Source organism: Manduca sexta, unplaced genomic scaffold (genome assembly GCF_014839805.1).
Source record: "Manduca sexta isolate Smith_Timp_Sample1 unplaced genomic scaffold, JHU_Msex_v1.0 HiC_scaffold_1684, whole genome shotgun sequence".
NCBI lineage: Eukaryota > Metazoa > Arthropoda > Insecta > Lepidoptera > Sphingidae > Manduca > Manduca sexta.
The window spans coordinates 1-11813 of record NW_023592573.1 but is presented as its reverse complement, the minus strand read 5'-3'; the positions used below and the strand labels follow the sequence as shown (position 1 = coordinate 11813).

Genomic DNA, 11813 nt, shown 5'->3' with positions numbered 1-11813 from the left:
GCTTAATAAATATTTAATAAATAATTTATTTTAGTTTTTAAAAATTTGTTTTGTTAAACCTCTGTTAGTAACTGTAAAACACATTATGTATTTTTTTAATAAAACTTATTATCATTTAAATTTAATTAATGGTTATAAAATTCAATTAGAACAGTATTTGAGCGTTAGGCGGTTAAATGTTAAAATTGTTTAGTATTGTTTTTTAGCATTTTTATTCCAATTTGAAAGTCTGTATGGCTGGGAAATAGTTGTACACTAAAAATATTTGAAACATCGAATGAAGCCACGAGCGAAAGATGGCGTAATAAAGGTATTTATTTGTGATATTATTTAAGAGTTAATTTACAGTTGGAAATAAATGAAGTATAAAAATCAAAGTATAGAAATTATTATAACTATATAGAGTCATTTTTAAACTTGAACTCACAGTCGACACTATGTGGACCCCACACTTACGATTAAGTACAGAGAGGTCATTTTGTCGTAACCTTTTAATCAGGGCCGTAGCTAAACTTCAATTTAAGGTAAGCTGTGGTTAAAACTAGGGCGGAATTAAAAATGTTACCAGATCTGATCTGGTCAATCGATTTTTGGCTTTCTTGACTTGTCAACGTTAATACTTACATAATTGTTAGGGTAATATACGAATTGTAACGAAATTCCCTTAAATCTCGAAAGAGGTTATTCCACCCATAAATCCGAACAACTCTTACCATGGGACCAACTTCCAAATAGTGAAATAAAAAAACCCGCTGCTCCATATACTTTGATTGAGTATTTATGTAAAATTTAGTTGATTAAGGTAGGGCATTAGTATTTTAAGGTATGGCATTGCTCCACAATGCCCCTCCCTAGCTACGGCACTACTTTTAATAAAAGTAAAAGAGGCGTAATGTTACTATTTTATTTAGGATCAGGATCAGAAAAAACTCCGGCGAATATGATTGTCTTGGTCTTAGCGTCCAGCAAGCAATAGGTAAAGGGTTTGTTGGCTATGAATTCTCGTCCGACCAAAGACGCCGTTTTGGCTGTCAGGCTTGTAGCTGCGTGCAGTAAGCCGGTGAGCAAGTTCCCCTGCGTGTCTGCAGGGGGAGGGTTAAGGCCAGTGGTGTCCAGGGTAATGGATATCTCCTGCGATAGGTCTTCAGGAAGCGCTGGCGGGTCTGTTATATACCTGTTTGTGAAAGTGAAATTTACTTTACTGTTGACTTTTTGGATGTTGATAAATCAATAAATGATAAAGTGGGTGGTTAGATATCAAGTTAAATGCTTAGGTATTATGATAATGAATATTCATATTGAGTGACAAAGAGCTTGCGCACCCTGGAATACCAGTTTTTTGATATGTACGATAATGTGTAAATAGACTTGTAGGTATCAATTGTCACAATCTAATGATATTGGTTTATTTACGGTCAGTTAAAAGCACATCTCTCTAGAAAACTTATTCAAAAATCACAATAAGTTGTATTCACATTAAATTAGTAGCAAGTTTATATTTAAATATAACAGCTCTAAGCAGAGGGAAATTGAAATGTAGAAGGGCTTATAGATCCATAATCAACTACTTGACATTATAACATGAGAGGTCATGTATTTACAGACAAGAGCACGGTTCAAAGGGTTAGTGTGGGCTGTTCTAAACCACATGTAAAGATTAGTGTTCCTAAAAAGCATTCACAAATTATTATGATATAATTAATACACGAATAGATCATTTTAGCACAAGCTAGTCTACGCGTGAGGTATTTAATCCTACTAATATTATAAATGCAAAAGTTTGTGTGGATGGATGAAAATTACTGAACGGATTTGGATTAAACTTTACAGTAATATTGCTTATACACCAGAATAACACATAGGCTACAATTTACAATGATTTTGTGTAATTTGGTCAAATATAAAGATTCATATCAAATAAGTCGGAAAAAAAATATCTCGGAAAACTCCTCGACGCGGGCGAAGCCGCGAGCAAAAGCTAGTGTTAAATAATTTCCAGTGGTAATAAACTACCCCAAGGATATTAGAATCCCTTAAGGAAAAATATGGAATGAGAGAAGAGAGAGAGTTGAATGAGATTCTAGAAATCTAACATACAAATGATTTATAACTAGGAATAGAAACGTATCTACCTTGTCGCATCCGGCTCGTACCAAATCGATTTCACTCCAACCGCCTGCAGCATAGACTTGGCTTTGAAGTCCGACTGTACTATGAGCCTCGGAATAGCAATGTTAATGGGTAGTAAGTTCAATGTCAGCTCGTTCAAGACCTTCAAGATCACAGAACTTTGGAATAATGACATCAATTCTTTTATCGGAATGGAGTTCACACCCATAGCAATAAGCATGGTGTAGCGACCAGCCACTCCCACTGGCAGTTCTAACACTTTGGCGTCCACTAACGGCAGCTGCGCAAGCCTCACTTGCTTGGTCATTGTCATCAACTCCACTGGCCCAACAATTTGTCCATTTTCGTCATAGAAATTTGTGAACGTTGTCGCTGGGGCAAAGCCGGTTGTCCATAATCCCACAAAATTCAATTCGTCTAATAGGAAAGAGTTGCCCTCAATATCGGGAGTGCGGAAGAAAGGCGGGCGGTCTCTTTCTTCTGATGAGTCCGGGTGCAGTTTATCAAAGTCGAAATCCAGAAGACCGGTTTCATGAACACTTCTTTCCCAATCTGGGATCACATAAGAATGCTGATCGATGATTAACAAACGCTTTCCTGTGAACTGCACGCCTGGGTCCGGTATCTCTAGCGACAATGCCGTCCTGTAGAACGCCTCCCGGACACACGACTCACTGGGCAGCCCGAGCACTTCGTACAGTTCATCTTTACCTGTCCCGTCAGCGCCTTCAGCGACCGCCGCTAAAGCCATCCACATAGAATACGGTGAAATCACGAAATGCTGTTCATAGTCCACAACTATCTCTAGTATTCTATTCGTAAAATCCGTAATTGCGTTTGCGAATAAATCTGAATAATCAATGCTGCAGGGGTCATCAGGTTGGTCATTGTTTATAAGACCTAGAGCTCCAGATGTTAATGAGTTAAGTAAACTCTGGGCTGATGTATCCCTGGCTATAAATAGCGGTGCAATGAACACAAATATCGATACCAATTTCATTGTAGCAGTCACGTCATTAATTTGATTGGATCAATGTGTTCTATATATAGGGTCATTAGACCACCTGCGTTTGGTAAGAAAGCAAATTACAATAAGTGATATAATGTATTTTTGTGATGGATATTTAATTGCCTTCTATCTTACAATCGCATTATTGTAATATTGGAGTGAATTTGGCTTATCTCGTAAGTTTGTGTCGTCATTAGCAAGCCACATGTCTTCGCGTCTTGTTTCTTTATAGATGGTATTGTAAATAGTTTTGTTCAGTTATTGCTTCCTATTATGTTAATAATATGACGTTATTTAGGAAAAATTCATTCTGATATCTATACACGATGTAATAAAAACTTGGATTTATCTTGTATTTACATAAAATTACATTTGAGAAATACCGAGAAAGCGCGATAGATAACAGAACATCAAAAAATAAAATTATTGTCTGCTCAATCATTTGTTCGCGTATCACGACAAAAACAATCATCAAAATCTAATAACTGAAATATTTACATGCTGATGACGTTGTCTGAATAGGTAGTAAGGCTATGAAAGAATTTAGACAAAAAATTAAACCGCCTTTAAAAACTACTTACAACCAAATAATAATTTAATATAACAAAATATAATATAATAAAATATAACAGGTAATTTACGAGTTACCAATTTTGGAGTTGGTGAATAATCAAAATGAAACATTTTATTTATAAATTTGTTCATTTACTTAACTAGCTTACCTATCATTTTTAATTAATCACCGACTAAAAACAGTAGTTCTTAAGCTAATTTATAATGTGCATCATATATTATTTAATCGAGACCAAAACATTACTTTACCTTCCTATATAAATAACCCGGTAATGTTAAACTACGTCCGTGATGTTAAAATTGTGAAAGGAACTTTGAATTAAAAAAGGAATTTAAAAAAAAAATATTTACATTCAAGGAAAACACGAAACAGCTTACAATGGTCTCAATTTTGCTATATAAATCAAATTATTATCAATGTTCATCATTCTACGTACAGTCGGGTGTACGACATGAAGGCGGTTGTGATATCATTCTTTTTGCTGGCCCTCTATGGCGCCGTCAGAGAATCTGAGGCCAGTGAGGCCTGGAATGGACTCCTCAATCCTCGAGTGTACTTTACCTTTCCCGTCTTCAAATACAGTGACCAGTGCGCTTACAATGGACGCGATGTTACCTTGGACTACCGTCGAGCGATCTACGACTTCGCCACGAATTTTTTTAAGCCAGTCGCGGCGTCCAGCCACCTGCATACCGTCAACTCTCCTTTCTCTATATGGTTAATGCTTGCCGCAATGGCTGAAGGTACTGAAGGACCAGCGCAACAAGAACTGTTCAAAGTATTGAATCTGCCCGACGATAAGTGTCAACGTCAAGAGTTCTACGAGCTCGCCTCGAAAACCGAAGTCAACAGCCCTGATGCTACTTTGTTAAGGACACAAATTTTCGCTTACGACGAAACCCTTAAACTAAACGAAATTTGGAAGAATTATATTTACACCAACTGCCTCATGAACACTTTACCTGTCCCGATGAAACGCGACCCCCTGGCTGCCGAAGCAGTCATGAGGAATCTCATCTCTACTCGTATCCCCATCACAGACTTCAAGGGTAACTCTGCTCTTTTGGACTCATTGGACTACCAGGCACTGTGGACTACTGCTTTCTCTGACATTGTCGAAAAAGCACCGTTCTACAATGACATTGGCCAACAAATCGGAACCATCGACTTGATGAAGACGAAGAAGCGCGTGCGTATGATGTACCTGCCTTACCTCAAGATGAAGGTACTGGAGTTGCCGGTCGGCTACAATGGCCGTTACCGTATGATGTTAGGATTAGCTATGGGATCTACAAAGGAATCTCTTGAAGCTATGAAGAACACTATCGTGTTTGAAGTTCTCGACGGTCTCCAGACTAGCCGAATACCTATCGACATTGCTATTCCTCGCTTCACAATGACCTCTGAATACGACGCCCGACCCTTCTTGGAAGGTTTGGGAGTGCGCAGCATGTGGACTGACTCAAACGCCACCAGGTAAATAAATGTAATGGATTTACTTTTGTTTGCACTAAAGTAACACACCATAAATGTTCAAGAGATTCTAAAAAACCTAAACGTTTATTGATTTACATGTGTCGATGTGGACTAGAAGATGTTAGGTTCAAATTTCTAATTGGGTATTAATTTGTAAGGGTATCTCCTTTGCCCCAGATTGGTCCCACTGGAGGGTGTTGACATTTGACATCAAACAACTCCGACGTTGCAACTAAATTAGATTTCATAGCCACCCTTAGAAAGTGTATTGAGACGATTTTTAATATTGAGTTGGGGTAGGACTAGTTGTAGAGAATGTATTAATCAGTTAACAATGTCCTAACAGGAACATATCCGACCCGGCCGCCAATCCCAGCTCGATGGTCCAGCGAGTGACGATCACGTTTGACCGTGCTGGCGTGCACCCCAATACTGAGGAGTTGCCCAGCTTCCTATCTGGCACCAACTCCTGCGACTCCGAGACCGGCCTGGACCCCATCCTGGGCCGCGAATTCATTGCCAACAAACCCTTCTTCTTCGCATTATTGGACACCGACACGTACATGGTCATGATAACCTCTGTGTTCAGTCGTCCTACCACCAACTTTGTCTTCAAGAAGTAATGTGATTACTATATAAATATGAATAAAGATTAGTTTCACTGATTTCTGACAAATGCATTCTATCAGATAAAACAACTATATACATTAATGTTAATTCTTTTGCCAACTGGCACTAGGTCATTGTGTTGGAATAAGACCTAAAGCCCTTCAGAAGTAGAGGAGGCTGGTGCCCAGTAATGGGGTAGTATATATGTATATGTATACAAGGATGATGTTATTATTCTCTTATTGTGTGAAATTAAAGTCTGAATTTATTAGCTCACCTATAACACCAACTTTAATAACAGTGTATCTGAAAGTTAATGTTTATCAGGGTTCCAGAAACAGCATTTAGCATTAATTTTTTTTTTAGCTTTAACAGGCAAGTTCCTTAAAAATGTACCGAGATTGTCCTCTGTGTTCCTTGTTGATAATTTATTTCTACTGTGTATTTTCGTACAAGGTTAGCGGTTACATTTACAAAATCAATGGATTTATATATTTTTGTTAATACACAACAATTAATACGTTTTAATTTGACACTTGTTTTATTTAAACATTACCATATCTTATTATATTTTCTGTTTTCGTTTAAAACACTTTTGAAAGCATGTTTTAGGTTTTAAGGTTGCACAATGTTGTACTGTTTGTAATAATTTGTAGAATTGTTATAAGGCATCTTGTCTGACGTAATACTCTTCAGGTCTTACACTCTAACAAAGATTGTCCAGTCAATCTTGGGATCCAAGGGAACTCAAGGATATTTCTATTCTGTATATTAAATCGACGAAACTATCCTGTCAAGAAACGGGGTAATATTTACTTATTTTTCGGCTACGATTTTTTTTTATTATTTAACAAAATGCATAACACAGAACGTAATCATTATAAAGAATACTTAAGCATTAAATTAAATTAAGACTATATTGTATTCCTTAAACCTATGCCCTGATTGAAATTATACTACGGAAGCGATTCTACGTTGCTCCCTTATTTTCCTAAAATAAGGATCTTTGTGCTTCTGTGCATTATACGGCATAAATGTGGCGTATGTGTTAATCCAGGAATTTGTTTAATCGTGTACCAAATCCATTAGACTATGTGTGTACTAAATAGTGTGTTTACTAAATATCTTCATGAATTTTTACATATAGTGGAATAGAATTTTGATCCTGCATATTTCTACTCCAATATAGAATTCTATGCAGCTTCCCACGCTGCGCTCTGAATTGCAGGAAAAGTTAAATTCTAGTCAGCCGAAGTTACGGATTTCAATTACGCTAACACATGCGGGTGACATCCACGGGAATATTAATGGCATTCATTCAACGTTAGAATTTTATGCTGGTCCTTTCATGGATTTTACATTTTAGAAACTTACTTAAATTAAAATGATAAAACTTTAACATCAGGCTATTACATAATAACAGCGATCAAAACATGGTCATGTGCGAGTTGGGCTCGCTCATAGAGGGTTCGATACAAATTGTAGGTAAGGTATCTAAGTACAAAAGTGGCTTTATAGGCAAACTTGTCACACTTAACTTTGCCGTTCGATCTCTAGACATGGTTATTGCACCAACTGCAAATATGTTTGTAATAGTAAATACAATGATGTCGTAAATGCTTATCTATACTTATATTATACTAGTTGACCCGACAGACGTTGTCCCGTCTTAATTATGAATTTGCAGCCGCATTCTGTCAATCGCTGACAGTTATTTCAAACAATTGACAGTTATATAAAATTTATATTTTCGTTTCGTTTCGATAATAACAAACACAACAAAAAAAATTGTGAAATCTGTCCAGCCGTTCACGCGTGATGGCGTGACCAAGGGAAATAGGGATCCATTTTTATATATATTTATAGATTAATACGCGAATATATAATAACGATAAATAATTATTTGTATCTTTTAATGTCTACTAAAAATAAGGGGTTTTTTCTAGCAACATTTAAGATTCGTAAAATATATCTTTCATACATCATATTTTATTTCATAACATCACAAAATATTATAATTTTCTATAATTACCTACAAATAAAAGCATAGCCATTAAATGGTAAAGTTTTATTTTGTGCCCTTGCATCGTAGGACCCAATTTAGTGACACAAGCACTGGGAATAATAAATCAGATTTGTATTAGATTTATTCATAAATAACGTCTTTTAGAGCAAGTGAATAAAAATCAATCTGTTATACATACATTTAATGATCTAATGGGTACGTAGGAGTAGCGAATGCTGCACTAAACAGACATACGTAGTGTTGGAGATTGTAACCTTCGTCGTGACTTATTATTTTTTATATGTTCTATTTTTAGAACTAATTGTATTTTGTTTGCCATAGTTACTTCCCTTTTAGTCCGAAACATATATATTATAATTCTCTTTGGTCCGAAATAAACACTCATGTCAATAACATCTTTTTACTAACTTTATTTAATTACTAAGAACATATACCATATTTACAACACGTTATCAGCACGAACGCTTAGTTCTTAGATTTTTCACGTTTTTTGGTAAAATAAAGTTGAATATATTTTTTGTGTGACTAGGAAATAGTAATAGTCTGAAAATGTCACATGAATCTGGAGATGTTTCGAGTGTGAAAAATTCCCCGTCGTCGAGCTCATCTTTTACATTTTCATGTTTGAGGAATAAAGATGGATATCCTACATGGAAATTTAAGATGCGCAATTACCTTATGCATGAGGATCTGTGGGAAACAATCGGTGGATACCCAAATGGAGACACAACCCCTGCCTCTACAAAGGTACGCAAAGACGCAAAGGCATTAGCAAAGATATGCTTATCAGTAGAAGGTGCAGCGATAACCCATATAAGATGTGCGAAAACTGCATCTGAGGCATGGACTTGTTTGCAAAAAGCCTTTGAAGATAAGGGAATAGGACGAAGATTATTTTTGGGCGTAGACTGTACAGGTTGAGTCTATCAGAGTTCAAAAATATTGAACTATATATTAACGCAGTTATGTCAACCGCACAGGATCTTGCGGATATTGATGTAGTCATAGAGGACAAGTCTATTGCTGCAATACTTCTGGGAGGGTCTAACTCCAAGGTATGAACCTCTCATTATGGCTTTAGAAAATTGCAATGTAGACGTGACTACAGAGTTGGTGAAAACAAAACTGCTTAATGAAATGTCCAAAGATGTGGCTACGTCATTAGACTCTGTTTTCATGCGAAGAAGAAGCCTAAGTCAATGAAGAAGAATATAGTTTGTTATGAGTGCAAGACACCTGGACATAAGAGACCAGACTGTCCACAGAGAAACAAGAAGGAGAAAGGCAATGCGGTAAATACCAATGATACGATATTTACAAGTCTTAATACTTCTGGAAACCCAAGAAAGGACATAATTTATGTAGATTCAGGTTGTACTAGACACATGACTTCTAGACGGGACTGGTTTCAGAATATCTCGATACAGAATCAAGGTACTGTTACTGTCGCAAATGGAGAACAGATTAAGTGCTGCGGAATTGGAAATATTTCAATAAACACGCCCGAGAACGTGGTCAACAATATTAGTGATGTTGCTTATATACCAGATTTGAAAGCTAGTTTGTTATCTGTATATAAAACTGTTGAAAAGGGTTTTATTGGTTGTCCGAGACTGTGGCGGATAATTTTTTGCCACAAGATGTGCACTCTGGTTGTCAGGATAGTTATCAAATATGGCATAAGAGGTTAGGACATTTGTGTCGTATAGGCATGAACCAACTGAAAAATCACAAGGTAGGTATAAAGTATACAGGAGTAGATAAAACTAGTTGTATCGCTTGCGTGGAAGGTAAACAAGCAAGAAAACCTTTCAAAAGGTTAGCGTTTAATAGGGCTACTTCCCTTTGGAACTGATCCATATGGATTTGATGGGACCGGTGTCTACAACTTCTTTTCAAGGAAATAGATATATGTTGACAATAGTAGACGATTATACGCGAAAAGTGTTTGCTTATTTTATTTCTTCTAAAACAGAAGTCAAAGATATATTTTGTGTGTTTCAATGTTTTGTTGAAAATCAGTTAGATAAAACAATTAAAGCAATTAGGACTGATGGAGGTAAGGAGTTCGTGAATAAAGAGTTTGTTGATTATCTTGCTTCAAAAGGTATAGAACATCAAACAACGACGCCTTATAGTCCTCAGCAAGTTGGGTAGCGGAACGCACCCATCGTTCGGTTACAGAAAAAGGCAAGAAACGTTGCTAGCTGAAAGTTCACTACCGAAAGCATTCTGGGAAGATGCATTCCAAGTTGCCATTTACCTTAAGAATAGGTCTCCTCATCGAGCCTTAGGTGGACAAATTCCTTATGACAAATGGTATGGACGAAAAGGTGATCTTAGCCATCTAAAAGTATTTGGTTGTAAAGCTCTAGTCCATATACCTTCGTGTCACAGGAAGAAATTAGATGTCAAGGCACAGGAAGCAATTTTCGTCGGTTATTCTGAAAATCCAGGCACTTATATTTTTAGGGATCCTGCTAACCCACGAAAAGTTATTATATCCAGAGATGCAACCTTTTTTGAAAATTGCTTTACAGCGCTAAAGCAGAAGCAATCTGTCGTCGCAGTCAGAATCTATATTGTTATTTGATGAGCAAAAAGAGATTGATTCTGAGTTTGATCATGACTGTCAATTCTATGACTGTGATGAGAGTATCAGCCCGGCGGCTGAAGCAACTTTACCAGTAAATCTAGAAAGTGCAAAGAGTCAGTGACTCTGGAAGAGCGAGAGTCTCTCAGTGACTTAAGGATGCCTAGTGTGGAAGAAGTGACAGCGAATTTGGAACAGGAATCGCACCCTGAGCGCAGATACCCTTCCAGAGACAGAAAAACAACAAATTTTATAAAGCTTACAATACGTCAATGGTAGATTCTAATGAACCTACGACATATTACAGAAGCTACTCATGCCGATGATGCTGATAAGTGGCACCATAATATGGCTGGTGAGTATAGTTCTTTAATGAAACTCCATACATGGAATTTAGTAGATAAGCCTAAAAAAAGGTTATGCCATGTAAATGGATTTACAAAATTAAACTACCAAACTCTATGGTAAAGAACTTATGATATTGGGAATTTTGTTGATGACATAATAGTCTTCTTTAAATCTAATTTGACATTTGACACTGTCAAGAATTTGAATTTTTGAGAAGATTTGTCGAGATATTTTCATTAAAAGATCTCTGAATTATATTCTTTCTATATTAGAAAAGTTTAATATGAAGGAGTAAGACCGTGGATACTCCATTAGTTTAAAATAATATGGCAAGAAGAACGGATGGTCAAGTCATAAGAATGAAGAACCATTTAAAGGTTTTTGTGACGCAGACTGGGCAAACTGTCCAATCGACAGAAGGTCATACACCGGTTATGTTTACAAGTTAAGTGGAGGTCCAGTATCATGGGAATCAAGAAGCAACCTACTGTTGCGTTAAGTTCGGCCGAGTCAGAATATATGGCATTAGCGTCTGCCACGAAGGAAGCGTGTTACTTACGTCGGTTTATATACGAGATAACAGGTATACTTTGTTCAGTTAACTTAGCTGACAGCCAAAGTGCCATTAATCTTGTTCGAAATCCTGTACACCACAGCAGGACGAAGCATATAGATACTAGGTTTCACTTTATTAGGGAAAAGGTATCTAATAATATTGTTAAGTTAGAATATATAAAAGTAACGATATGCCTGCTGATGTGTACTAACGAAGGCCCTCGGACCTCTAGCACACAAACGATGTGTAGTTAACTTAGGTTTAGAAACTTAATTATTTTATTTGTTTTGTTTCTGTCACAACTGCGATTAAGGGCGGCTGTTGGAGATTGTAACCTTCGTCGTGATTATTTTTATATGTTCTATTTTTAGAACTAATTGTATTTTGTTTGCCATAGTTACTTCTCTTTTAGTCCGAAATAAACACTCATGTCAATAACATCTTTTTACTAACTTTATTTAATTACTAAGAACATATACCATATTTACAACC

General features: G+C 36.5%; 2 protein-coding genes across 2 annotated transcripts; one reads left to right on the top strand and one right to left on the bottom strand.

Moving 5' to 3' along the window:
- Positions 1-68: 68 nt before the first annotated feature.
- LOC119191603 (ovalbumin-related protein X-like) lies at positions 69-3163 on the bottom strand. Its single transcript, XM_037445491.1, has 2 exons — positions 2133-3163; positions 69-1174 (listed from the first exon to the last, which is right to left on the bottom strand). Exons 1-2 carry the CDS (start codon positions 3128-3130, stop codon positions 904-906), a joined length of 1269 nt encoding a protein of 422 aa, XP_037301388.1. The 5' UTR covers positions 3131-3163; the 3' UTR covers positions 69-903.
- Positions 3164-3392: 229 nt separating this feature from the next.
- LOC115455903 (serine protease inhibitor 77Ba) lies at positions 3393-6326 on the top strand. The gene is made up of 2 exons (XM_037445490.1): positions 3393-5189; positions 5536-6326. The coding sequence occupies exons 1-2, from the start codon at positions 4165-4167 to the stop codon at positions 5810-5812; spliced, it is 1302 nt and encodes a 433-aa protein (XP_037301387.1). The 5' UTR covers positions 3393-4164; the 3' UTR covers positions 5813-6326.
- The last annotated feature ends 5487 nt before the right edge of the window (positions 6327-11813 follow it).

What these genes read in the sequence shown, in the direction of transcription:
- LOC119191603 (XM_037445491.1), bottom strand. Translation starts at nt 3,130, where the DNA reads ATGAAATTGGTATCGATATTTGTGTTCATTGCACCGCTATTTATAGCC. An exon ending in TACGAGCCGGATGCGACAAG is followed by an intron (nt 1,175 to 2,132) that starts GTAGATACGTTT and finishes TTTCACAAACAG; the next exon opens with GTATATAACAGACCCGCCAG.
- LOC115455903 (XM_037445490.1), top strand. Translation starts at nt 4,165, where the DNA reads ATGAAGGCGGTTGTGATATCATTCTTTTTGCTGGCCCTCTATGGCGCC. An exon ending in ACTGACTCAAACGCCACCAG is followed by an intron (nt 5,190 to 5,535) that starts GTAAATAAATGT and finishes ATGTCCTAACAG; the next exon opens with GAACATATCCGACCCGGCCG.